This window comes from Microchirus variegatus (assembly GCF_963457635.1).
Source record: "Microchirus variegatus genome assembly, chromosome: 9".
NCBI classification, from domain to species: Eukaryota; Metazoa; Chordata; class Actinopteri; order Pleuronectiformes; family Soleidae; genus Microchirus; species Microchirus variegatus.
Genome location: NC_139810.1, coordinates 5,795,552 through 5,822,755, shown reverse-complemented (window position 1 = coordinate 5,822,755; position 27,204 = coordinate 5,795,552). Strand labels below are relative to the sequence as shown.

General features: G+C 40.4%; 1 protein-coding gene across 1 annotated transcript; it reads left to right on the top strand.

The window, feature by feature from the left end:
- Nucleotides 1-3,680: 3,680 nt before the first annotated feature.
- On the top strand, nucleotides 3,681-13,098 carry susd3 (sushi domain containing 3; the record flags this gene model as incomplete). Its single annotated transcript, XM_083895011.1, has 5 exons — nucleotides 3,681-3,756; nucleotides 6,148-6,345; nucleotides 8,548-8,695; nucleotides 10,518-10,691; nucleotides 12,804-13,098. 5 exons carry the CDS (start codon nucleotides 3,681-3,683, stop codon nucleotides 13,096-13,098), a joined length of 891 nt encoding a protein of 296 aa, XP_083751137.1.
- Between the last annotated feature and the right edge of the window lie 14,106 nt (nucleotides 13,099-27,204).

Genomic DNA, 27,204 nt, shown 5'->3' with positions numbered 1-27,204 from the left:
CCTTAGTGATCAGTGCAGTTTGATGTGGAGTTTTTGTGTTTTTGTCTTTATTTTTGCTGCTTTTATTAACTGTGACGTGCAGAGACGATGAGCCCAAAATGAATTTCCCTAAAAGGAAACAGTAAAATTTACTGTAGCATTCAATCCAAAGTGTCTCAGCTTAGATAAACTTTGCTTTTATGTGTATTTTATTATGAACATTGATTGTATTAGTCACAGAGACAAATGTTATGGATGACATTGGGACTTGAACACGAGCCAAACTCTTGCACAATAAATTACAGAGGCTGGGTTTTTGTTTCTGTACCTATAGACTAACGACTAAATGATTAAGTTTTCTTCAAATAAGCTTCTACTGAAGAACCGTGTGTGTGTGTGTGTGTGTGTGTGTGTGTGTGTGTGGAGGTGAACAGCTCAGGTGAACAGGGCTGTGCCTGTGTGTCGACACACTTATCACCCACAGCAGAAACAGTCTGGTGCATGTCCCGAATTCTCAATGACGCTCTGACGTAAAAAAGGAAAAAACAAGTGAGCGCTGCTGCTGCTGGATGTGAATGCCACATGAAAATAATGAATAAATATGTGGATGTTTGTAGTGACTGCCAGCCTCGTGCTAATGTATTTGTTCTCTTGTTTGTCCACATTCATGCTCATTTGTGTCACTTAATTTGAAAGTTGTGGTTCAGGAGTCACATTTAGCTCTTTTGCCTCTCTTCAGTGGCTACCTGACGCTTTCTTTCAAATGGAACACCTCTTATTTAGAGATGAACCTGGAGAATAAAAGTGTTTTAATATATGGGCCACTACAAAAATGTGTCATATCCTACATCAAACTCCAAATGCAATATTAAAGAGTTCCTTTAAAAAAAACCTTACACATTTGTCCCTAGCGGCAGAAAATGCCACCTTCCCAAAAACTGCTGTAAAATGTTATTATATTTTACTATTTCCATTTTAAATTAGTCAGGTACTTCAGCCTGAAATATACATATAATATGTAAAGGTGCATTATGTAATAAATCTAAAGCAACTGGCCATAAAATCCTCCTAATATGGCACAGAGACTCAGGAATAATGTTCATATAACAAACTGAACTCACCAACAACAACAGTACAGACAAATTTTTGCAGACTGCAAATCATGTTTATGTTTTGAAATCATGTTTTGGCATGTGGCGCCACCTACCGCCGTCTACCAATCATTGCAGTCAGTAGAGTCTCAGCTGCAGAGCAACCACGGGTTGCCAGTTACGTCAGAAAACGAAACCTAAAAGACCTCGGTATTTTGAATTTGAATGTAGTAACCGTTTTTGGCCACATTCTTACATATGGCACCTTTAAAAAAAACATACTAATTTGTCCCTAGCGGCAGAAAATGCCACCTTCCCAAAAACTGCTGCAAAATGTTATCATATTTTACTTTTTCCACTTTAAATTAGTCAGGCTTTTAATAAAACTACTTCAGCCTGAAATATACATATAATATTAAATAATATTTTTTTTCAATTGTAACGCTTTAAAAGGCCAGTATTTACACACCTCCACTGTTTTTATTGGGGGAAAAAAAAGGAGGTTAAAATCCCCCCACAAAATAATAATAATAATATTTAATATGTATTTCAGGCTAAAGTAGTTTTAAAAGATTGTGAAATAAAATATTAATATATAATGTTTTTACAGCTGTTTTTGGGAAGGTGTCCCGTGAGGAACAAATTGGTAAGTTCTTGCGTAGCTTAGCCATTTTGGGCTAATTTAAGAAACTTGTCAAATTGACCAATAGTGAATATCCTCTGGAAAATTTGAGCTATATTCATTTATGTATGTTCATTTTATGGGTCAAATTTGTGGCACCAGATTCATTATTTTTGGATTGTAAGGGGCCAAAAAGTGTGTGTTTATAACTGCTTTTCATATCCTTAGAATAAGTCTGTATATAATTTAGGCAAAAGGCCTTGTTTTATGGAGGCCACCATCTCCACCAACATTTCCAGGAAGTTATTTACGCGGGGAAAAGAATTACTGGTATTCTATTCATTCATTTCAAGTTCATCTTTCTTCTTCTTCTTTTCTTCACCAATCACCAGTTCCTGGTCGTCCGAAAAGTCTGGAAGTTTGGAATTGAGGGAAAGGTTTTTTTTTTCCCCCTGGGTAATTTCAGCAGAAACTCACCAATGTTTTTCTCCAGAATCCCGGGGTAAATGAGAGAAGTTCCTGCGGTGTAAAAAAAAAAGAAGGGACTTTTATGTTTCCACATCTGCGAGAACACACAAACCAACCACACAGCGTGTGATTTGCGTATTGAAATGCAAGCTCACTTCTGAACATCCTGTCTGTCTGCTCTGTGAAGGCCACCATAGCAACCTGCAGTCACACCACAGTAGTTCGCGCTTTCTTACAGGAATAGTGTCAGAAAACACAATTAAATCATTCAAGTTACAAATCCAGAGAGATTATTGAATTTGTGTTTGATCATTTTTCATGATTATCTCCCTCTGTTTTACTTCTTTCTTTATTGTGCATCTTTCTGTTTATTACTTTAATAAAAGCCATTTTGTTGCACTTGAGACACTGAGGATATATATATATATATGTATATATATGTGGTACGTGCTTGGACAAATATTTTCAATTTCTCTATGTGCATGCACTGCATCTGGACCTACTAAATAAATCATAAATGCAAAAACAGTAAATAAACAGGAGTTCATAAAGGCACAGTAGATTCCACAGAGCAGCAACACGAGGCAATGCGGAGATTTTATATTATTTTGGAATTTTTCTTTTTTTCATTTTACTGTTATTTAATGATTTGTAATCTTTTTTTGCCACTTTTAACTGCTTAAAACATGCAATAATGAATAAAAAACTAAAAGTTTAAAGGAAGGTCACTGGATAAGATGTTTAAATATACATATGTAATACTTTAACACTTGGATTAGTGTACTGTAACACCACGTGTCTCATGACTTCCTCTTCCTCACACTTCTCTTCCACATTATATCAGCTGATTGAAGAAAAAGCCAGACATCTTTTCACGTGGTCTTACTATACATTGATGCTAGTTTGTGTGTGTTTTGCATTTTATTTTATTGTATTTATTTATGTTATTATTTCCACTCCCGTCTGAAGCAGCACGTGCTGCCATGGCTCAATCGAAAGCAGTTGGCACATGGTGCCACGTCGTGCCATGCAGGGGTGAAGAAGACGGAGAGAACATCCACAGCTTGACCTCACCACACACAGACGGTCATTTCTGCTTTGCTCAACAAGGTCCTCGCCGATTTACTCCAGCTGTCTCCTCCTCCTCCTCCTCCCTCTGTCTCTCTGTCCTGTCTCCAGTGCGCGCTCAATCCGCTTTACGCGAACGCAAGCGCAGCGCGCAATCCAAACCTGGTGCTGCTGCTGCGAGGAGGAGGAGGAGGAGGAGGAGTTGTGCGACGACGAGGAGGAGGAAGAGGAGGATAACTCAGTCTGTGGATGACAAGAAACACACACACATTACCAGAGGAGCCCAAGTTTGACTCCAGCCGACGGAGTCCAGGCTTGGTTACCTTGTACGCGGCACTGAGGGACACGGCTGCGCGGACACAGCAGTTCCAGGAGCGGCTTGTCTGTGTGTGTGTTTGTGTGTGTCTGTGTGTGTCCGTGTGTGTGTTTGTGTGTGTCTGTGTGTCACAACAATGTCAGCTGCTACAGCTTCAGTAGCAGATGTGTCCAGGACTGACAGAGATGACGCCCGACAGAGGAATAACTCTGGTAAGTCATGGATTAATGAACCAAAAGCACAAATAATGGACTGGCCATATGGGTTGAGTGCGTGTACACTGTGTGGGTGTGTGTGTGTATGTGTGTGTGTGTTCTTGTACTTGCACCATACTGAGGACCAGTGAGGGTTTTTAACCAACAAAGTGAGGTCATTTTTACGAAGTGAGGACATTTTGGCCGGTCCTCACTTTGTTGTCATTGAAATCACTTCCTTAGGTTGTAAAACATGCTATACTCTGTTTTTTAACAGAGGTCCTTAATTTGGTACAAAAACCCGTTTTCCCCGCCCTGGTGTTTCACACACTTTTTGCTCTGGGGCTCCACCTGCAGATATTATATTATGCTGCACCCAGTAGTTCTTTATAGATGTCATTCATGAAGTAGATATTTGTAATTGTGTTGATTTACAAAGTGAAAATGCTGGTCCTCAATATGCAGCAAGTACAAGAATGTGTGTGTGTGTTGCATCTTTGTATTTCAGACCTTATCATGACCAGTATAGTCCTCATGGACCAAAACCTGGTCCTCATGAGGCTAAACCTCATTTCTGAGGAGTTGCTTCACTTTAAAGGCTAATGGTTATGGTTAAAGGTAAAAGGTTAGGCGTTAACTAGTGATGGTTAAGGCTGGTTAACTGGTTATGTCCAGATGAGTCGAATGTCATTGAGAATCTGTGTGTCTTTCTGTGATTTTGAGGACATTTTAATCATCCTCACAACTTCAACTTCGACTATTTAAAGGCGCAGTATGTAACATTTTTCGAGCAACATTTTCTGCTAAAAAAAAAAAGTTGCATCTCTCAGCTCACGCTTCCCGTCCACGTGTGTTGGAGAAGCTTCAGTTCGCTTCGACACTCAAAAGTGTTTGAGTTTGTCCGTCATGGGTTACTGCAGAAGCATGGTGGTCCAAAATGGCGGCCTCTATAGACCTTGAACCACTGACTTTATTTAAATATAAATACATATACATACATATGTATATGTATATATTCTGAGTTTTAAAGTCATAATTCTGAGAATAAAGTCAGAAATTTTGATGATAAAGTCAGAAATTCTGAGAATAAGGTCAGGATTCTGAGAATAAAAGTCAGAAATTCTGAGTTTAAAGTCAGAATTCTGAGAATAAAGTCAGAATTTTAACTTTAAAGCATAAATTCTGAGATTAAAGTCAGAATTCCGAGAATAGAGTCAGAATTCTGAGTTATTAAGTCAATGATTCATCCATCTTCTATCGCTCCATCCTTTGCCAATCCCAGTTGACGATATATATATATATATATATATATATATATATGTACACATATACGCATATACATAGATACACACACACGTTTCCTGCAGAGAGACCATTATAATTCAAAATGAGAGAAAACAAAGAGGAAATGAAAAGTGGTCGCACCAGTGCACAGCTGCTCATCTCACACACACACACACACACACACACACACACACACACACACACACACACACACACACACACACACACACACACACACACACACACACACACACACACGTTACGTCTGCTCATCAGTAATAAAGTGTGTCACATGAACTAGAGTTCGGTGCTTACGGCCGTCACTGGAGAGCGTGGCCTCGTGTCTTATGTGCACATACACAGTTCACCGTACATCACTTGTCTTCCTTTATCATATATACATACATATTTGTTCCTTCCAGATATTATCGATAAAATCATCATTTAGTTGACTGGTCTGTAAAATGACGAAGATACTCACGTTGACTGTCGTTAAGGAACAAACAAAGCAGAAGTAACTCACAGTTAAATAAGCTGAAATAACAGAACTGGAGAACAACACTCAACAACAGCTTTATTGATGATCAAAACACTCCTTCATTATTCATCCATTCACTCACTGGTGCAACTTTCCCCGTAGATGCAGCCTGTCACCGCTTTACACTTCATTTTCACATTGTTCTGGAAACTAAGAGCAGGTTTTCCTTCAGTTTTCTTTGGACCTGATCACATTCTGCTGGAAATCACCGGATTGATGTCACGATGTTTTTGTTTTTTTCTTCTTCACATTCCTGCTGCTTGTGTCATGATGAAGTTGATAGTCGTTCTCCCCGCTCCCCTGTAATATTATGCTGAGCGCTGGTGTGATAACCGGCGGGGTGAGCGTGACTCCAGATGGCCTGGTGTGTTTTCCACTTCGACCTCGCAGGCATTTTGTTTTAATGATTTATCACATTTCCTGCTTTGATACTGTCAGAATTCGATGCAGCAGCGGCAGCAGCAGGGCCAGTTGTGGAATCGTGGTCCCTTTCCACCCTCATCCGCCGATGCTTCCTGCTCTCTTGTTGTTCAACTTCAGTTGTCCGAATCACGACCTCCAGCTGACCGTCGTTGTCTTCCTTTCAGGTCGCTCCCAGTCTCCTCAGTGTGCGCCGATGCCGCTGCCCGCTCTGGGCACGCAGAAGATCGTCCAGGGCAACGGCACCACGGTGGGCACGGTCATCGCCCTGCAGTGTCCGGCCAAACACAAGCTGATCGGGAAGCAGCTGAAGTGTGTCATGGACAACAACAGCACCCACTGGGAGGGGAAGACGTTCTGTCAGCGTGAGTGGAAACAGAGGCGCGAGTTAGACGCTCTGTGTGTGAAATATACTCAACACAAGAACAACACAAGTGACCATTTCCACTATGAGGAAGAGGGTTAGGGCCACACAGCAAGGAAATATTTGAGTTCTGAGTTTAAAGTCAGAATTCTGAGAATAAAGTCAGAATTATGAGAATAAAGTCATAAATTCTGAGAATAAAGTCAGGATTCTGAGTTTTAAGGACATAATTCTCCTAATAAAGTCAGAAATTCTTATAATAAAGTCAGAATTCTGAGTTTTAAAGTAAAAATTCTGAGAATAATGTCAGGATTCTGAGAATAAATTCAGAAATTCTGAGAATAAAGTCAGGATTCTGAGTTTTAAGGACACAATTCTCCTAATAAAGTCAGAATTTTTCAGGATTCTGATTTTTAAGGACATAATTCTCCCAATATTCTGAGAATAAAGTCAGAATTCTGAGAATAAATTCAGAAAGTCTGATAATAAAGTCAGAAATTCTTATAATAAACTAAGTTTATTATATTTATAAGAAATGTTTATAAGAAATATTTGAGTTCTGAGTTTAAAGTCAGAATTCTGAGAATAATGTCAGGATTCTGAGAATAAAGTCAGAATTCTGAGAAAAGTCAGAATTCTGAGAATAAAGTCAGAATTCTGAGTTTTAAAGTCAAAATTCTGAGAATATTGTCAGGATTCTGAGAATTAAGTCAGAAATTCTGAGAATTAAGTCAGAAATTCTGAGAATTAAGTCAGAAATTTTGAGAATTAAGTCAGAAATTCTGAGACTGAAGTCGGAAATTCTTATAATAAAGTCAGAATTCTGAGTTTTATAGTCAAAATTCTGAGAATCAAGTCAGGAATTCTGAGAATAAAGTCGAAATTCTGAGATCAAAGTCAGAATTCTGAGAATAAAGTCAGAAATTCTAACTTTAAAGTCGGAATTCGAAAATAAAGTCAGAATTCAAATATTTTTTTTCCTGTGTGGCCCTAATCCTCTTCTGTAAAACTAACTATTACCAACTTTTGTGGGGTTTTTTGTGATAAAATGTGCATTCAATAACGTAAAAGGCAAAATACAAAACAAAAACATGTATATATACACATCAAGGACAACAAATATGACACCAATAATGATTGTTATGTCAATAAAATAACACTTAAATAAGTTCCACCTCTCAACCCTAAACTCAAAGTCATATAACTGAATCCATCAGTGAATTGCTGTGATACACAAGGTTAAAAAAAGGTCATTTCTGAGGCCACAGTGACCTTGACCTTTGACCCTGGATGTCCAGATTTACATCACTTCATCCTTGATTCTCAGTGAAAGTTTTTGCCAAATTTCAAAGCATTCCTGGATTAACTTCTTGAGATTATGGCTGTCACACAAATGATTATTGTTTTAAATGATTCATCCATCTTCTAATGCTCCATCCTGTGCCAGTTGACGATTACTCGAACCATAATCCTTACAATTATTCTACTAATCTAATGACTAATCAAGTGATTAGCTGTTATTTTCCCATTATTTGATTGTATTTTTCCTGCTTTAATCACATGAAAAAAAAAAACTCATCATGCAAATCATGATACATTTTAAGGTAATGGTGTTGTTATTGTTAAATTGAGATTAAGCCTCCAGGAAGTGAGCGTAATCCACTGGAGCCAAAGAGACTCGGCTGCTGGAGATAAAACGCTCCAAATGCTTTTTCCTGGCAGAAACTGCAGTGGCTGCAGAAACTCTGTCTGTGTCTTCTCGTCGTTCTGAAGAGATGGAATATATATTAAACATTATGCGGCCGCCGTGTGGAGCAACGTGGCGTGAAGACGCTCAAAGTAGCAAGGGAGCCATAATTAACGCCGCAAATTAGGTGAAGGAAAACGACGACGACGCGCCGTTTAAGGTGAATATTAATCCTAATGCAGGTGGAGAGACGAATGACTTCATGTCGCTGCACTGTTGAGTCATTATTCTGAGGAGTGAGGAGGAAAAGTTCATTATATTTCAGTCACAGTGAGTCGTGAGAGAGAAAAAACTCCTCTGAAACAATGAGGTTTTATGTTGCCCTTTGCATGATGAGCAGCAGGTGCACCGTGTGGTAAAATGGCTTCTCGTTTCTCTTGTGAAAAAACAAAAGTGAAACAGTCGTATGGTGAAAGGGAGTCAACAGTCGTCTCTTTCCTCTCTCTCTCTCGTCAGCTCTGACTCCGTACGAGGACTACGGTTTCCGCGTGGCCGTGGTGGCGTCCATCGTCAGCTCGGCCATCATCCTCCTCATGTCCATGGCCTTCATCACCTGCTGCTGGGTGGACTGCATCAAGAGGGAAGAGAAGAAGAAGCAGGAGAGGTGAGGACGCATGGAAAAGTTGTGACGACAAGTGAAAATGCACTTTCTTATACTACAGTATTAGTTTTGAAATTTTCATTAGGTTTTTTTTTTTCTAAAAAAGCTTTTATTCTGATTTTTCTTCCCAAAAAAGTATATTTTTTCCAAAAAGCCAAAAAGTCAGACAAAAAATTGTCAAAAATTTGAAATTGTCTTTTTTTTGTCCAAAATTTGATAAAAAAGTAAAAACAATTGTTTGTTTAGTTTTTTACTAGTAGTCTTCTGTCTTTAAAGGATCACAAAGGATTGTGGGATAAATAATGAGGAGGAAAAAAACTAATTTTGCTTCGGTGTTCACTGCATATGGAACTGCCTGTGACGTTAAGGGACAAAATGTCTCAAAGGCCACACTTATTAGCTAAATAGCTCATTCGTCTGATATACCTGGAAAAGTAAATGATAATTACTGCCAAAGAAGCTAATTATAGTCAATGTGTCGCTATACATTCACTTATTCACTCATTTTCCAACTCTTAATCTTCCACATGAGGGCTGGTGCCAATTTCAGCTGAGGTGCAAGTGCAAAATAAGGTGGCCCTGAGGTGCAAAACACAACCGCAAATCATAAAACACAAATGCAAAAACACAACCGCAAAACAAAAAACACAACCGCAAAACGCAAAACAAAAACACAATTCACAAAACGCAAAACAAAAAACAAAAACACAATTCACAAAACACAAACGCAAAACAAAAAACACAAACACAATTCACAAAACACAAACGCAAAGCAAAAAACGCAAATCATAAAACAATCACAAAACGCAAATCATAAAACACAAACGCAGAACAAAAACACAACCGCAAAACAAAAAACACAACCGCAAATCACAAAACACAAACGCAAAACAAAAACACAATTCACAAAACACAAACGCAAAACAAAAAACACAACCGCAAAACAAAAAACACAAACACAATTCACAAAACACAAACGCAATACAAAAAACACAAACACAAAACACAAACGCAAAGCAAAAAACGCAAATCATAAAACAATCACAAAACGCAAATCATAAAACACAAACGCAGAACAAAAACACAACCGCAAAACAAAAAACACAACCGCAAATCACAAAACGCAAAACAAAAACACAATTCACAAAACACAAACGCAAAGCAAAAAACACAACCGCAAAACAAAAAACACAAACACAATTCACAAAACACAAACGCAATACAAAAAACACAAACACAAAACACAAACGCAAAGCAAAAAACGCAAATCATAAAACAATCAAAAAACGCATATCATAAAACACAAACGCAAAACAAAAACACAACCGCAAATCACAAAACGCAAAACAAAAAACAAAAACACAATTCACAAAACACAAACGGAAAAAAAACAAACAAATGCAAAACAAAAAATATAAACGCAAAACACGTGCGATTGTTTTGCGTTTGTGTTTTGTGATTTGCGTTTGTGTTTTGCACCTCAGGGCCACCGTAGCAAACTGCGAGTTCTATCTGCATCAAAATCTGCATGTTGCGTCTGCAGAAAACCTGTGCAAACACAGAGAGAAACATGCTAACTCCATACAGAGAGGCACCTTTTTTCCGACCAGGTCTTCTGGCTGCAAAGGCAACACAGTTCTGTGTCACTATACAGTAAGAATAAAGTGAATTACCCAATTACTGCAAAGTAAAAGTAAACAAAAACTGCACTGAAGTAAAAAAAAAAAAAAATGTTGTTGATCACAAAGTAAAGGGGGTCATCAATAAGAGTCAACTTCCTGTTCAGCACAATAAATGAAGGTTTAACGGAGTTTCTTTTTTCCAGCAGGGAGTCAAACATGTGTCACATTGAGGAACAGGTTCAACACCGGGACAACAACTGGTCTCAGTTCAGCCACAAGAGCAGGAACAACAACAACAACAACACGCAGGAGAAGACCATGCTGTCTCTGTGGGACGCTCACTACCCACCTGTGTGTGACAACAGACAGACGTGCAGGTCAGACACATGGACTTCATTTAAGATGACTTTTCCCTCAGTCAAAACAGGGTGGTGTGATTGCAATAGGCTAAAAACACACCATTATTTAAACATACAGACAAGTCAGAGTAAAAAATATACATTAGAAATAACAAATAAACCTCAAAAATCATGTTTTTTTCTGGCTTTACACACAAAGGGAGCCACATTCTATACATGAAACTTAAACATCTGCTGCTTTATTTTGCCATTAGACAGCATTTATTCTCTTCCATCACTTTATAAATCGCTCACTCCTCGTACCAAATCCCATAGAGAGAAAAATCAGCAATTTTTACATCAATGCATTATCGATCCACTGCTGCCTCCATCAGTAATTTATGCGCGGTGTTTTGTGACTTTGGTGTTTGGAATCCCTTTTGTTCAGAACACTCAGAGTTGCCAAATGAGTCAGCAGTAAACCAACATCCAGAAAAAATGCTGATTTTCTCTATGGACTTTTGTGTTTCCAGTCATAAACTGATGTGTAACAGCGAGATAAAGCAGAGAACACAGTGTTTAATGATGGCAGGGTTTAGCAGGCATAGGTTTTATTGGTTGAGGCTTTTGTTCAAGGGGACATATTATGCAAAATCAACTTTTTAATCATTTTAATACTTATATTTGGGACTCTGGAGGCCCTATAGGCAAAAATGATGACTTTTGTGGTCCTCCTCAGTCTAAGTACAGGAGATAAAACACGCAATGTTGACTTCCGCACACTATCTGACGTGGATTTGTCTCGTGGAAGTCTGCAAAGTGTTCTATTGTTGGCTGCACAGTGCAGCACAGAGTTCTACACAACCTTCCAGCCTCATAGGATTTACATTTTATATATGACACCAATGTGCCGGCTAGTCAGCAAATGATGGCTTTTCCGAATCATTAGGCTTAGGCCCACTTTACATTATGCTTTTCGCGACAGCCGCTGTCGGGACCCGCTGTCGCGATGTCTTTAGACACACCGCCCGGAAATCTGGCAGGACACCCACGGGGACAACTTACAACTTTCCTCTTTACTCGCTCGACTGTACGATCGTAGCCGGCCTCCCGCATCCGCTGTTGCATTTTTACGTAGGCCATCTTGTTGCTGGATGACTCCAGCTTCTTCTGGATCTGGTTCTCCGACCAGATACCGATCAGGCACTTGGTTTCGGACGTGCTCCACGTACAGCGTCCAGCACCCTCCCTCACCCCCACCATTTTTTTTGGGATCAAAAGTCCCACGGTATATGCTAATTAGCGCACGCTATATGCTAATCGCCTCAACCCTGACCTCCCGCTGTCGCGAGCCCGGCACGTTCTCTATATACGCACTTTGATGTTGTCGGGGACTCCAGCTGAGTTGTCGTGCGACCACTTTGCAGTTGTCAGGAGAAAATTTGAAGACAGCGGGACTACGACAGCGGGAATTCTCTTTACACGGGGTTCCCGCTGTCGCGAAAAGCGTAATGTAAAGTGGGCCTCAGGCAACTATGCTATTAGGCTAACGAAATGCTAACTGCTGCTAGCTGCCGTTAGCCTCAGTGACACTGACGTAGTTTCCTGTGTCTCATTTGCATTTAAAGAGACAGGCACTCAAAAGCGAGCGTTCTGAACAGGGATGTTTTGGCAGAGTGATTGAACTGCTGTGGTGCTTCATCCTTAAAGTTGCATTATGTAATAAATCTAAAGCAACTGGTCGTAAAATCCTCCTAATATGTCACAGAGACTCAGGAATAATGTTCATATAACAAACTGAACTCAACAACAACAACAGTACAGCCAAAATATTTGCATTAAAAAATATATTTTGCAGACTGCAAATCATGTTTTGGCATGTGGCGCCACCTACCGCCATCTACCAATCATTGCAGTCGGTAAAGTCTCAGCTGCCGAGCAACCACAGGTTGCCAGTTACGTCAGAAAACGAAAAAACCTAATAGACCTCGGTAGTAACCGTTTTTGGCCACATTCTTACATATGGCAACTTTAAGGTATTTTGACAAAACATGTTCATTAGGACACCAGGGATCTAGGCTACCTTGGAGAAATACTGTAGGGTATAACGTGAGTCCTTTAAGTGGCTGAAATGTGGCTTTTTCTCCACAGATGCCATCAGGAGTTCTCCCACAGACTCGTCCACTCGTACAGCCCCGCCGCCGCTCCTCTCCCGGGACACGACTACCTGCAGCCTCTCATCACGGCACAAAATCCACCTCCACCGCCGCCTCAGTACCCTGGACCTAATCTGTCTGCCTATCAAAGCGCCTCGAGCCCGAGTCTGGTCCAGATCTCGGCGACGGGGCCCGCACTGGTGTGGCAGTATGAGCGACAGCACGCTGCAGAGGACGTGAGGAACTCACACCACGCCAAAGAGTTTTCCATACGGATTATATCGGTGTGAGAACGCACGCTGTTTTTAATGTACATCACTGTTCGGATAAGGGGGAAGTCACTCCAACTCTGCAAAACGATGAGAGATGCCTTTTTGCAAACTGTGGTGGCACACTGCCCTCTGCCTGTGAAGAGAGGACATTACATTGAAGGCTGCAGAGGGAGGAGCAGCTGGACTGTAAATATAATGTTTGAAGAATGTAAAAGTTAAAGTTTACTGGCTTTAAGTGAGACTACTGACATGGGAAAACAAAGGGGGAATTATTATATGTCCATCTGGGGCATGAATGTAAATGTGATGTGTGATGAATGAGTGCTGGAGGATGACAAAGTGAAGAAAAATGTGAATAAATGAGTGGAGAATGTCATGAGGTCTCCACCCCGACTGAATGACTGAATTGTCATGAGTGAATGTATGTTAAAAGAGTGGAGTTTTTAAATTGAATGTTAGCAGTGTGGATTTACCTTAAAGCTGTAATTAAAGTCACAATCTTAATGGCCAGGATGAGTTCTTGGAGGGTTTAATGTCGCTGATGTGGTTCGTTTTGGGTCTGAGAACTCTGATGAAGCAGACTTTAGCTTCTGAGCCTCGAAGCTAACATTCTTTAGACCAGGGGTCTCAAACAGGTGGGCCGGGGCCCACATCCGCCCCCCCAATCGATTACATGCGGCCCCCCCACTTAATATCATCCGTCTTTTAAACACAGTGTGTAGCTGATAGAATATGATATATGTTTGCTAGCAATGTTTTTTATAACATTAATAATAAGACATTTGGTCATAATTATCACATAATTAAATGTATCATATACAACATTCAATTAGATATATAAATACACTTGTTAGGGACAGTTGTCCACACTATTATTTATATAATTTAAAATAAATGTCTGTTTTTGATATTAATACATTCATTTTGCATCATATGACGACCCCCTCTTGACCACAATAGCGCATTGGCCCCCAGGTCAGTTTGAGACCCCTGCTATAGACTATGTTTTCAGCTTTTGGAGTGTTTTATCTCGAAAATCCTGAACTGTCCCTTTAACAGAAAAGTGTGAAAACAACAACAGATGGAATTCAAAGACATTAAAGAGAAGTTAGCATCGTAAACTCATGTGAAGTGAAATGTGTGCCTGGCCGAGAATGTCATTCTAAACAATAAAAAAGGTCAGTTGTTCTTTAATTGGCCAAAACAAGACTTTATGACTCTACGATGTTCGATTTGGCTGCTGTTTTTCAAAAAGTGATCTCACATTGTGTGTGTGTGTGTGTGTGTGTGTGTGTGTGTGTGTGTGTGTGTGTGTGTGTGTGTGTGTGTGTGTGTGTGTGTGTGTTCTGTTGAACCTTGTTGTGAATGTGGGCCTCAGTCTTCGTCGTCATCATCATCATCATCATCATCCCATTACACTCAGGCCTCTGGTTTTGTGGGTCACTCTCTGCTGTGCTGCATTCCCATGTACAGTTATTATAGGGGCCACTTCCACTGGGTCAGGCAAATGGAGGTCAGAGGTCATATAGTGACACACTGACACAGTTTTGCTGTACAACAGTGAACAATTTGCGTTTGGTATAAAAACAACTGGAACATTATTATCATTATTATTATTATTATTATTTATCCAATACTATTCTACTAATATCCTGAAGTGAAATCCAAGGAGAAGAGGTTGGACTTGCAATATTTGGGTGAAGTCAGCGTTTTTCACGGAAGATCGCACGATAATCTCGAACGGACGCGAAATCACGTGATCCCGCGATAGACCGTGTGTATAAAGGAAACAACAACAATAACACAGCTTCTAGCGAAACGAGTACGCTACAAATGTAAGTATTTTCTTTCTTAATAGAGATATAAAAAATATAAAAAACATTGTATTATCTTAGTTTAGGCCCATATTATGGATTACCTACGTCATTGTTGCGTAACATTTATATCATTTATTTTTTATTTTACGATCTCTTGTCAATAGTCGGCTGGTCCTGACAAGCAACAAGTATGGATGACGTAAATGTGTTATTCTGCCCCCTACAGTCTGAAGACGTATCTGCATTTAAGTGGTGTCCCATTTCTAAGTGACAAAATAACCCTCAACACTTGGTTTTGAGGGCCAGTTAAGATTAAGGGTTGAGCTTGAGGGTTAAGATGGGAATTGGAATGGGCCCTTTGACTACAGAGATATATTCATCCATTCATTGTCTACCACTTTCATTCACTCAGTTCATCACAGGGACGCATAGAGAAAAACAACCATTCGCTCTCATCAACGATCAATTAACCATGTGTTTAGAGACAGAGAGAACGTCCCAGAGCAGCGACCTTTTTACTGTGAGCCACTGACCTACAGACGAATTAACCTAACCTTAACTCTAAAAACTCTGTGTTCTAACTCTGTCTGTCACAGACTGGATTAGTTGTACTGGTCTGTTTCTTCACTGGATTCAGTAAAGACTTTTTTAATGACATGTTGCATAATGCACTCAGAAAGCAGAAGAAACAAGCCGTGGTCACTTCCACTTCCATCCCGTGCCAAACACGGTCAAAACAACTTTTACTACAATCCACACTGATTCACTTATTATTTGCCAAGATCTTGTTTTATTTATGAAGGGGAAATTGGCGAATCCTCTCCAGGACCCAAAGATTCTCGAAGGTCTGGACAAATCACAAAGAAAGTGATGATTCATGCTCACAATTTGAGTCCAGTGAGTGAATCCTGGTATTGTTCTCTTTGAATGTACCAGAAACAGCTGGGCGGTTTGCTTCAGGTGAAATGAAAGCATGAGTCTGTAAATGAACCTGCACCTTTAGTTAGTCCACTAGAGGGCACTGCTCTCTTATTCCAAAGAGGGAGAACAAGGACCGTGGAGGTGTTGCTGTAACAGTGAATGTGACAATTAAGAGCAACAGAAGGTTCTCGTTCATTAATAATGAAGTTATTGAAAATTCTGCATGATAATCTGGTCACATGACTGTTTTAAAGCTCACATAGAGTGGTCCTGTTGCACATATATGTGAGTTATGGAGGTCTACTTACATACATTCACTTGTTTTTATGGTCAAAAACCTCCTAGTTGCTGTAAACAAGCCGATAGAAATCTCTCCTCACTGAAGCTCTCGTCAGTCGCGCCGATTCAGACTGAAATCTCATACCCAGAAGACAAACTGTCTTGTGATTGGAAGTGACGTAATCGGCACACCCGCTCTCAGAAGCACAGCTCCCCCCCTGGAACGGTGGATGTACTGCTACTCATTATCAAAACATTGTTTTAAAGCGGACCTAGACCGGAAGTTCCTATTAACGCTGTTTTTTAGTGTGTATCTGCGTCATTACCTTGTTTACGAAGCCCTGAAGGTTCAAAACAAGCAGTTCAGCCACTGCTGAGAACGCTGTGTTTATTGTAATCTCGGGTCTCAACAAGATCTCTGAAAATCCCGTAATAGTTACGTAAAAAGCGGTTCTCCTGAACAGCAGATCCTCCTGCTCCAGGCACATCCGGTTGCATACATTGAACCACAGAAGAAGAATAACGTCCATTGTGGAGGTGTTTCACAAGCGACAGTGTCTTCTGACTCCGGGTCAAAGTCATAAAATGGACTGCAGCGGGGAGTCGTGACAAAGCTATTTTAAAACATTGTTAAAACAATGTTTTGATAATGAGTAGCAGTGCATCCACCGGTCCAGAGGGGGGAGCTGTGCTTCTGAGAGCGGGTGTGCTGATTATGTCACTTCCGGGTATTGGCCAATCACAAGACAGTTGGGAAGGCTCTACGCTGGCTGGCCAATCACAACACACTCTGTTTTCTGGGTGTGAGATCTATGTCTGAAATATCGTGGCTGAGGAGAGCTTCAGTGAGGAGAGATTTCTATCGGCTCATTTACAGCAACTAGGAGGTTTTTGACCATAAAAACAAGTTAATGTATGTAAGTAGACCTCCATAACTCACATGTGCAACAGGACCAATAAGAGCTTTAACAATGTTTAAAAAGGGCTTTGTCACGATTACGACTTTGTCACTTTTACGACTTTGGACACAGAGTCATGTACTGGTTGTGTACATTCGGTTCAATGTACGCAACCGGATGTGCCCGGAGCAGGAGGATCTGCTGTTCAGGAGAAATGCTGTTTTACGTAACCGGGTTTTATAATCTCGCTGATTAGAATACACCACAGCATTCTCAGCAGTGGCTGAACTGTTTGTTTTGAACCTTCAGGGCTTCATAAACGAGGTAATGGCGCAGATACACACCAACAAAAACAGCGTTAATTGGAACTTCCGTTCTAGGTCTGCTTTAAAGAGGAACAAAGACACATTTAACACTTAAAAACTGGCAATACTGAATGTAAAGGCATTTAAGAAGGGATCAGGGATCTGTCAGCTACACATCTCTGCACACACACACACACACAGAGTGAGATAAGGGGGTGGGGAGGTGCTGCTGACAGACGCTGCAAGTGTCACCAGAGCGATTGTTCAATTCAAACACTGGCATCCACCATCACTGCTGTATTAATAGAGCGTCTTCACCTCAAGCTGCTCGTCGATCGTCGACATCTCGAGATGTTAGAGCTCCCACAAGGCCAGTCTGCTATCAGAGATGTGGAGGATATACATTATAGATGTACTGTATATATATCAGATCTGCTCAGTGTGTGTGTGTGTGTGTGTGTGTGTGTCATCAATCTGGCTGTTGGCTTGTCTGGCTGTTTCCACGGTTACCAATGATAGTTGTGGAGGAGGGATACCAAAAAAAAAAAAAGGATGAGATTGTGACGTGGGTTCGTCACAGCTGAAAGAAAATTGCTTTATCATTAGATAAAAACGTGGATTAATATTCTTCAGGTGTTGTTTCGCCGGTCGTCGTCGTCGTGTTACCATCGCTCCGGTGTGAAAAATGAGCATTAGCTCGCGCTCTAATTGGGGTTTCTGTGACACGGCTGAAACAGTCTAATTAAGGCTTCACTTTTAACAAGCACTTGTGCTTGTGTTGGCTGTGACTCACACACACACACACACACACACACACACACACACACACACACACACACACACACACACACACACACACACACACACACACACACACACACACACACACACACACACACACACACACACACACACACACACCAGCTTAGGAGTCATGGTCACAACCAAACATTGTTGTAATTGAACAGTGGTCATGTGACGCCTGTGGTTGAGCACAGACAACAGCACACTCTTAGAAATAAGGGTTCCAAAAGGGTTCTTCTACAAAGACTGAGGTTCTACCTGGAACCATTTGTTTCTGAAAAACCCTCTCTTGAAGAAAAGGGTTTTTCAAAGGTTCTTGGTAACACTAAGGGTTCCAGTAAGAACCATTTTGATCCAGAGAACCCTTTAAATCCCCTTTCCTGAATAAAGAGTTTTAAAAGGGTTCCAGGTGGAACCTTTATAAGGAGGTTCTACCTGGAGCCAAAAGGGTTCTCCTGTGAGGACAAGCAGAAGAACCTTATATGGTTCTACTTAAGCCCAATTTATACTCCTGCGTAAAGTGCTCTACGCAGGTTACGGAGAACCCTCTACGCTGCCGGAGAGCACCGAGTGTCCACAGAGGCAGAGCTGATCACCGCCGACAACGTCGCTGCCAAACTATAAATACATCATATCTTAATACACAAACCACATGTTTAGACTGTTAATGGCTAATTTCTCGCCTCAAATGATCTTAAATCTGCGTTCCGGGAAACAGAAAAATATTTATTTCAGGTGAGAAATGGCCACTGTTTCAATGTTGCAATAACAACAACAACAGTCTTTCTCTCTCGGACGCCATTGCTCACTGTAGCCAAAAGCACAACAACCTTGCGTAGCGACCCCTACTGATCGGGCGGGAAATTGCAGTGCGTATCTGGCACCACGACGGAGAACTATGAAGGCACGAGGGGTCTCCGTGGTTACGCAGTCGGATAACGCATTACGCAGTTGGAGAAGTATGATGTGGCCTTTAAATGGTTCTACGTAGCACTTTTATTTCTTAGAGTCCAGTAGCAGCTACACACTTTGACGAAAATCCAACCAACACTTCATCAACGCACCTTTGACCCCAGGGAGTTGTGTTTTTGGCCGCATTTGTGTTTCCTGTTGTTCTTTAATTGACGAGTTGACCTCCTCCCATAACCTCAAGCGAGTTCCCCCCTTGGTTACCGCTGTCTTCGTTGTCTCTTTTTAGCCATAACAAACATGTGCAGTCGGCACATATACTACAGTGCACGGGCCTTAAACTGGAGGTGTGCATGCATTAGCGCGTCCAAACGCAGCCAATCACTTAGAGAAAACACGCCTATGGAAATACAAGCCCCCTGAGAACACATGCCCACGTCATGCTAATTTGGTGAGAGTATAGTGGTTAATGGTGCATAGGGTTTAATGAGGTTTTTCCCCCTGAACTTAGACTGAACAACCTATATTCTGAGTTAGAATTCCTTTTTTCTGTTAGCAGGGTTCCCACAGGTCCTTGAAATCCTTGGAGGTTTGTGGATTTGCCCAAAAAAAAAGCATTGAAAGTGCTTGAATTTCGTGCAAGGAAGTCTTAATTTGCTGCAGTTGTCTCGCTGACGTGAGATTCAATGCAGAACAATGAGCGAGTAAAGCAAAGCGAGAGAGCGAATGAAGTGATGCCTGGGAAATTCAAATACCGAGATCTCTGGCTGGCAAAAGAGAATTATGGATGGGAAGTTGCCCTCCCATGTTCAGCTGTGTCAGGACATTCGGTCCTTGAATTTTGGGGGGAATTGGTCCTGGAAAGTCCTTGAAAAGTCCATGAATTTGATGGCAACCAAGGTGTGGGAACCCTGTGTTAGTTGGACTGTTTAATTTTTATCTGTATGCTGGTACGCTGTTTGTACACCTGTATCTGGGGAAGTTCAAGGTTGTGATTTGAGTACTGTACTGGGTATATCAAGCCGTTCCGAGTGATTGTACGAAACACTGAATTCAACAAGTGACACGGATGTTTCTGTGAACCAGGCGGAAAACAGAGAAGAAAACAGATTTGAGCCAAATTACATCTGTTTAAGTCGATATCTTAAGGATTCCTTTGCCACTTTTAATGGTTTTACAGTCGCCTAAAAAAAGCCTTTGTTTGAGATAATTGGAACATGGAATCTTCATGTGTCGTTGGTTTAAAAGTGTAAAAAAGGAAAGGCTCAGAGAGTTTTCTGTCACGCCCAGGGGCGCAGCTTGTGAACAGGCAAGGCAGGCAAATGCTTGGGGCCCCCGAGCTAATAGGGGGCCGCCGACATTCGGAGCCTGAGGGCTGTTTTTACTGAAATGTGCAGTGACCAGCCACATCCCAGTCCCCATTAAAAAACAATGGGCGATTTGCAATGACATATCAGTAGGAAACGTCCCTAAAGGGGCCCCACCTCACGTTAACCTGTGTGAAGTTATCGTTCTGCAAGTTGGAAAATGAAGAGGATTATTTACAGTGTAATGCATATGTTTTTTTCAGTTCTTTACAATATTTCATTGTTCTATTTATTTATAATGTTTTATAATGTGGGTTCTTTACAGTGTAATGTATTTTTTTTTACTTAGTTTATATAGTTTTTAAAAAGCTATTATTATACACAGTATTTTAATGTTCGTTGCATTTATATTTCCACATACTTTTTAATTACAAGGTTTTTCCATGTTATTTAATTCATTTCGAAAAAAAAATATATTTTGAACTCGAAGGGCCCCCTGGGAATTTTTGCTCAGGGCCCCTACAGACTCTAGAACCGCCTCTGGTCACACCCTGCTCTGCAGACCGAGCACAACATCCTGGTTCAGACTTGTCTGGAAAAGCGCGGTGATGACGTCTTTGTGCAAAAACGTCATCCGTGTGATTACAAACGTTTGAAGTCTCTTCACCTTGTCAGCGTTTGTGTGTGTGTGTGGTTGTGTGTTTGTGTCTGAGCTGGTGCTGCAGGTCACTGTGGGTCAGCAGAGGAGACGAGAGCGAGAGGTCACGTGCACACCTGCCGCCCGCTGTTGTAAGCGCTGTTGCTGTTGACTCGCCAGACGCTTTTGTCACACGGAAACAAAGGAAATTATGTTTAATGAAACAAACAAGTGGTGGAAATTTCTCTGCGCGCCTGGATGGAGAGGTCAGTGTGTTTGTAGGTCAAAAACATGCTGACTCTGTTGTGGATGTGCACTGGAACAAACTGCACAGTAAGACCAGGTGTTGTAATGTAACCCAGTACAAATACTCTGTTACTGTACCTAAGTAACAAAAGTCACTAGAGCCAGAAAATGTCAAAAAAAAAACGCTGATCGGTGTTTGTCAAACCTGGAAATGACGATTTCTTGTTTTGTCCACAAACCAAAATGATTCACTTTGAATGATTTCTTTGTTTATGTGGAGCAAAGAAACAAAGACAATATTCACATTTAAGAGGCTGAAACAATCAGAAATCTTCTTTTAATCATGAAAAAAGCTTTAAACCGATTCATGGATTATCCAAACAGTTGACGATTAATTAGTAATCGATTAATAATCATTCAATCGATAAATTGTTTCAGCTCTTTTATCGATTAAAATGTTCTTTTTATTATTTCTTTGTTATATGGAGCAAAGAAATTAGGAATATATTAATATTCTAAGAAGCTAAAACAATCAGAAATCTTGTTTTAATCTTGAAAAAAGCTTCAAAGTAAAGTTAGTCACCGATTAATCGAGTAATTGTTTAACCTCTAAAACTCACGTATATGTACTTTAATTTGTTCATTTAATATCTAGAAACTTTTACTTTTACTCCACTACGTTTCCTCTAACTCTCTGTGTTACTCGTTACTACCAAATAAAATCAGAAGAAGAAGAAGAGTTGGTATTATGGTCTGTATTTATATAGAGCTTTTCTAGTCTTGATGAACTGCTTTGATTTATATTGCCTTATATATATATATATATCAGCAGAGCCAATACTTTTACTTCTAAAATTTGAGTACATTTTATATCAGAAAATGACTTTTAATACTTAGTACATCAAATGTCACATAATTTAAGACTTTTACTGAAGTAATATTCTAAAAAAAGTGACTTCAACTTCTACCAAAGTAATTTTCTGGTCAGATACGTGTACTTTTACTCAGACACTAAGTCACAGAGGTAAATGTTATGTATAGATAAATGTTTGTGTGTCGTCTTGGTCCATTTTTGGTGACCATGTTGATAAAAATTCAGGCCCGCGTCCAAGTTTTCTCCCTCACGTTCATCATTCATCGAGCTGTGGACAAGGACGACAAAGCGACTGGAAACGTTTCCCAAACACACTGTCAGTCAAGTCAGTCGGCGTCTCGTATAAATATCAGCGTACTGATACTTTATTCTGGGACTGCAGCCAAAATCATGATGGCCCACAGATTTACTGTAAACCATAAATCCATATATATATACTTCATTTGGGGTTCAACGAGTTCACGCTGTCCGCGAGTAATCCCCAAAAAATGCAGGGTATAAGTTTTTCATTTTGACGAAAGCGCACGAGGATAAAAATATATATAAGAATAATATGATTCAGTATTTTTCAGCTCGTTGTTGAAACAACACAACAAACTTTGCCAAAGAAACACAAAACGGTTTTGGCTGCCACTGTTTAATTTATATTTATTTGTGTAGCATATATTCACAATTTATATATATATATAAATATGTGTGTATATATGTATAAATGTATATGTGTGTGTATATGTATGTATATATATATATATGCATGTATATGTGTGTATATATGTATATGTGTGTGTATATGTATGTATATATATATATATATGCATGTATATGTGTGTATATATATATATATGCATGTATATGTGTGTATATATGTATAAATGTATATGTGTGTGTATATGTATGTATATATATATATATGCATGTATATGTATGTATATATATATATGCATGTATATGTGTGTATATATATATATATGCATGTATATGTTTGTATATATGTATATGTGTGTATATATATATATATGCATGTATGTATATATATATATGCATGTATATGTGTGTATATATATATATATGCATGTATATGTGTGTGTATATGTGTGTATATATATATATGCATGTATATATGTATATATATGTATATGTGTGCGTGTATATATGTGTATGTATATATATATGTACTGTATATATGTGTATATATATGTGTATGTACTGTATATATGTGTATATATATGTGTATGTATATATACTATGTATGTATATATATGTATATATACGTAAATAAACAAAAAGACAAATTAAATGACAGATAATGGGAGAATATGGAATTTAGGACCTGCGTAAAAACTCAATAATATTTTATTTTTATATCAGTTTAATGATCGATTATTTTTGTACATTTGACAACAGTACTGTCTTTACTGTGTTTAAAACTTTACTTTTCAATTAAAGCCATCCAAATATTTGAGATTTTCAAGTTTTTTATTCCACCCCGTGTTGTATTTTACTTTTATTATATTGTGCTTTTTAAAACCTCGATCTGAATAAACCGACATACAAACAAACAAACAAACAAATCAACGCTGCGGTGATCGTTTGTTTTGGACTGATGAATAATGTTGAAAATGATAAGCGTGAGCTGCGTCTAAATCATTTTTAAAGTTCAGGGTTAGGGTTGGGCTTATTGTTGTCACGTAATCTGAAATTACAAAGACTTGACGGCATGTGGGTGTGTGTGTGTGTGTGTGTGTATGGGTGTGTGTGTGGGTGTGTTGTTGTGATTCACAGCCTCATGTCATGTGTATGTGCTCTTCACTGTCTATTTGGGGAAGATTACCAAAGGTTAAATGGTGTAAGGACCCCGCCCGTGTGTGTGTGTTATATTATCAGCATGAGGTTGGGTGGGTTTTAAAAAGGGGGGGGGGGGGGTCAGATGGTATGTAGGCCACTCACATCACACATCACTGGGTCCATTAAGACAGAGCTGGATCTACAGAAGAGGTTGATGTAGGCAGGACAGAGGAAGAGGAATGAAAGGACGGAGAGAGAAAGAGTGAGACATGGAGAGGGGGGGGGGGGTATGGTGAATGGAGGGGAAGTGGGGGTCAACATGGGGCAACGTGTGATGTGGCTCACACACTGACCACCCTGAAGCCCAATTTATACTTCTGCGTAAAGTGCTCTGCGTAGCTACGCAGAGTCCTCTGCGTCGACGCAGAACCTGTCGAAGAGCCTCTGCGTCGTCTCCGGGTGCACGGAATATTTTTTAAGTGTCCGTCACTCCGTCAAGGGACTACGGAGACGGCAAGAGCTGCGATTGGTCCTCAGGACAGGCCGAGCTAAGCTGCTCTGTGCCGGCTCTCAGTGCGCTCCGGGCGTCCTGACAGAGGCGGAGCTGATCCCCGCCGATAACGCCGCTGCCGAACTATAAATACGTCATATCTTAACACACACAGCACATGTTTAGACTCTAAAGGCCACATTATACTTCTCCGACTGCGTATGCGTTATCCGTCTGCGTCACCACGGAGACGCCTCGAGCATTTATACTTCTGCGTCGTGGTGACGGACACTCGCTGCAATTTCCCGCCCGATCAGTAGGGGTCGCTGCGCAAGGTTGTTGTGCTTCTGGCTACAGTGAGCAATGGCGTCCGAGAAAGAAAGAGAGAGAAAGACTGTTGTTGTTGAAAAAGTGGCCGTTTCTCACTTTTCTGTGTCACGGAACGCAGTTTTAAGATAATTTGAGGCGAGAAATTGGCCATTTAGAGTCTAAACATGTGCTGTGTGTGTTAAGATATGACGTATTTATAGTTCGGCAGCGGCGTTATCGGCGGGGATCAGCTCCGCCTCTGTCAGGACGCCCGGAGCGCACTGAGAGCCGGCACAGAGCAGCTTAGCTCGGCCTGTCCTGAGGACCAATCGCAGCTCTTGCCGTCTCCGTAGTCCCTTGACGGAGTGACGGACACTTAAAAAATATTCCGTGCACCCGGAGACGACGCAGAGGCTCTTCGACAGGTTCTGCGTCGACGCAGAGGACTCTGCGTAGCTACGCAGAGCACTTTACGCAGGAGTATAAATTGGGCTTAAATGTCCAATTTCTCGCCTCAAATTATCTTAAAACTGCGTTCCGTGACACAGAAAAGTGAGAAACGGCCACTTTTTCAACAACAACAGTCTTTCTCTCTCTTTCTTTCTCGGACGCCATTGCTCACTGTAGCCAGAAGCACAACAACCTTGCGCAGCGACCCCTACTGATCGGGCGGGAAATTGCAGCGAGTGTCCGTCACCACGACGCAGAAGTATAAATGCTCGAGGCGTCTCCGTGGTGACGCAGACGGATAACGCATACGCAGTCGGAGAAGTATAATGTATAACGTCTGGCACGTCACACTTTAACATGCTTATACATACGGAAGAGGATTAGGGCCACACAAGAAAAAAGATTTGAATTCTGACTTAAAACTTGGAATTCTGACTTCAAATTCAGAATTCTGACTTAATTCTCAGAATTCTAATTTTAAACTCAGAATTCTATTAAAACTAAGAAATCTCTTAAAACTCAGAATTCTGACTTTAAAACTCAGAATTCTGTCTTCATTATCAGAATTCTGACTTGAAACTCAGAATTCTGACTTGAAACTCAGAATTCTGACTTGAAACTCAGATTTTCTGACTTTATTCTCAGAATTCTGTCTTTATTCTCAGAATTCTAAATTTAAAACTCAGAATTCTTACTTTAAAACTCAGATTTTCTGACTTAACATCTCAGAATTCTAGCTTTATTCTCAGAATTCTGACTAAACTCAAATATTTTTTACAACCAAATATGGAACAATTACTGTAAACGGCAGCCTTTGCTTTTATTATTTTTTGTTTTGAGGAAGAAATTACATGAGGAAGAAATTAAAAAATCACCAACCCCCCCCCCCCCCACAGAGTGCTGACATCAGAGCGTGAACTCTGACCTGTGCTTACATAGTTGCTATGGTGACAGCTATAGTCCAGCTGCTAATGGGATTGTTTGTTAGGGACTTGACATTGTGTGTGTGTGTGTGTGTGTGTGTGTGTGTGTGTGTGTGTGTGTGTGTGTGTGTGTGTGTGTGTGTGTGTGTGTGTGTGTGTGTGTGTGTGTGTGTGTGTGTAGGTTGAGAGATGAGACATGTGATATACACATGTCAGACAACAAAAGCACTGAATGGCCTCTGTTTCATTTCTCACCTGTGAAGATAAGCGAGACTCACTGTGACCTGCACACAGAAGGAGGCACTGATTACAGTCACCATGTGAGTATATATATATATATATATATAGCCTATATACATCCTGTTTATACTGAAAATATCAAGCCCATACTGCTCTGTCATCTTTGCTCTGCTGAAAAAAATTAAAAATAAAAATAAGATTAATGAACTCAAACTTAATAAAGCCTTTTAAGAATGAAAAAAAAAAAATTGTTTCTGTTGGTAAACAGTCTTATTCACTTCTGTCTGCATGTGATGAGATCACTGAGGACGGATGTGGACGGGATCTTCACTGGTTCACCAGGTTCAGTGAAGCTGATTGGCCGAACATCTGCTTTGAGAGGCAAATGGAGAGAGAAGGAAGTAATTGGCGCAGAGATGATGATGTTTATGGCCTGGAGAAAGAGAAAGACATGCGTGTGTGCATGTGTGCAGCGCTTTGTTCCTCCCTGCAGACCAGAGCAGAGCTGCTCAGAGCTGCTGGTGCTGCATGTTGATGAGTCCAGCAGTAATTGTGTGTTGCTTCCTGCACAGTGATGGTGAGGATCTGCGTCTCCTTCTTACCTAATTAGCACAACAAGAAGCTATTAGAGAAGAGCGACCTCTGTGAACACAGCCATTAGTACAGTGAGCAGATACTGACACAGACTGGAACATAAGGCATCTGTGTGTTCACAATGTAGGTTTCACCGATGAGTGGATGCAACCCATGAGAACCAATTGTTTTATGTGCAATTTATTGTGACGGAAGTGTGTATTCCTATAGTTGGAGTGGGATTTTTAAGTTATGATGATGCATGATAAGGAACATGAAGGCTAACATAAAACAAACACTGTGCAACCTCATTAGGCACAACTGGCGTGGCTGACAGTCACAACGGCTAGCTAAGC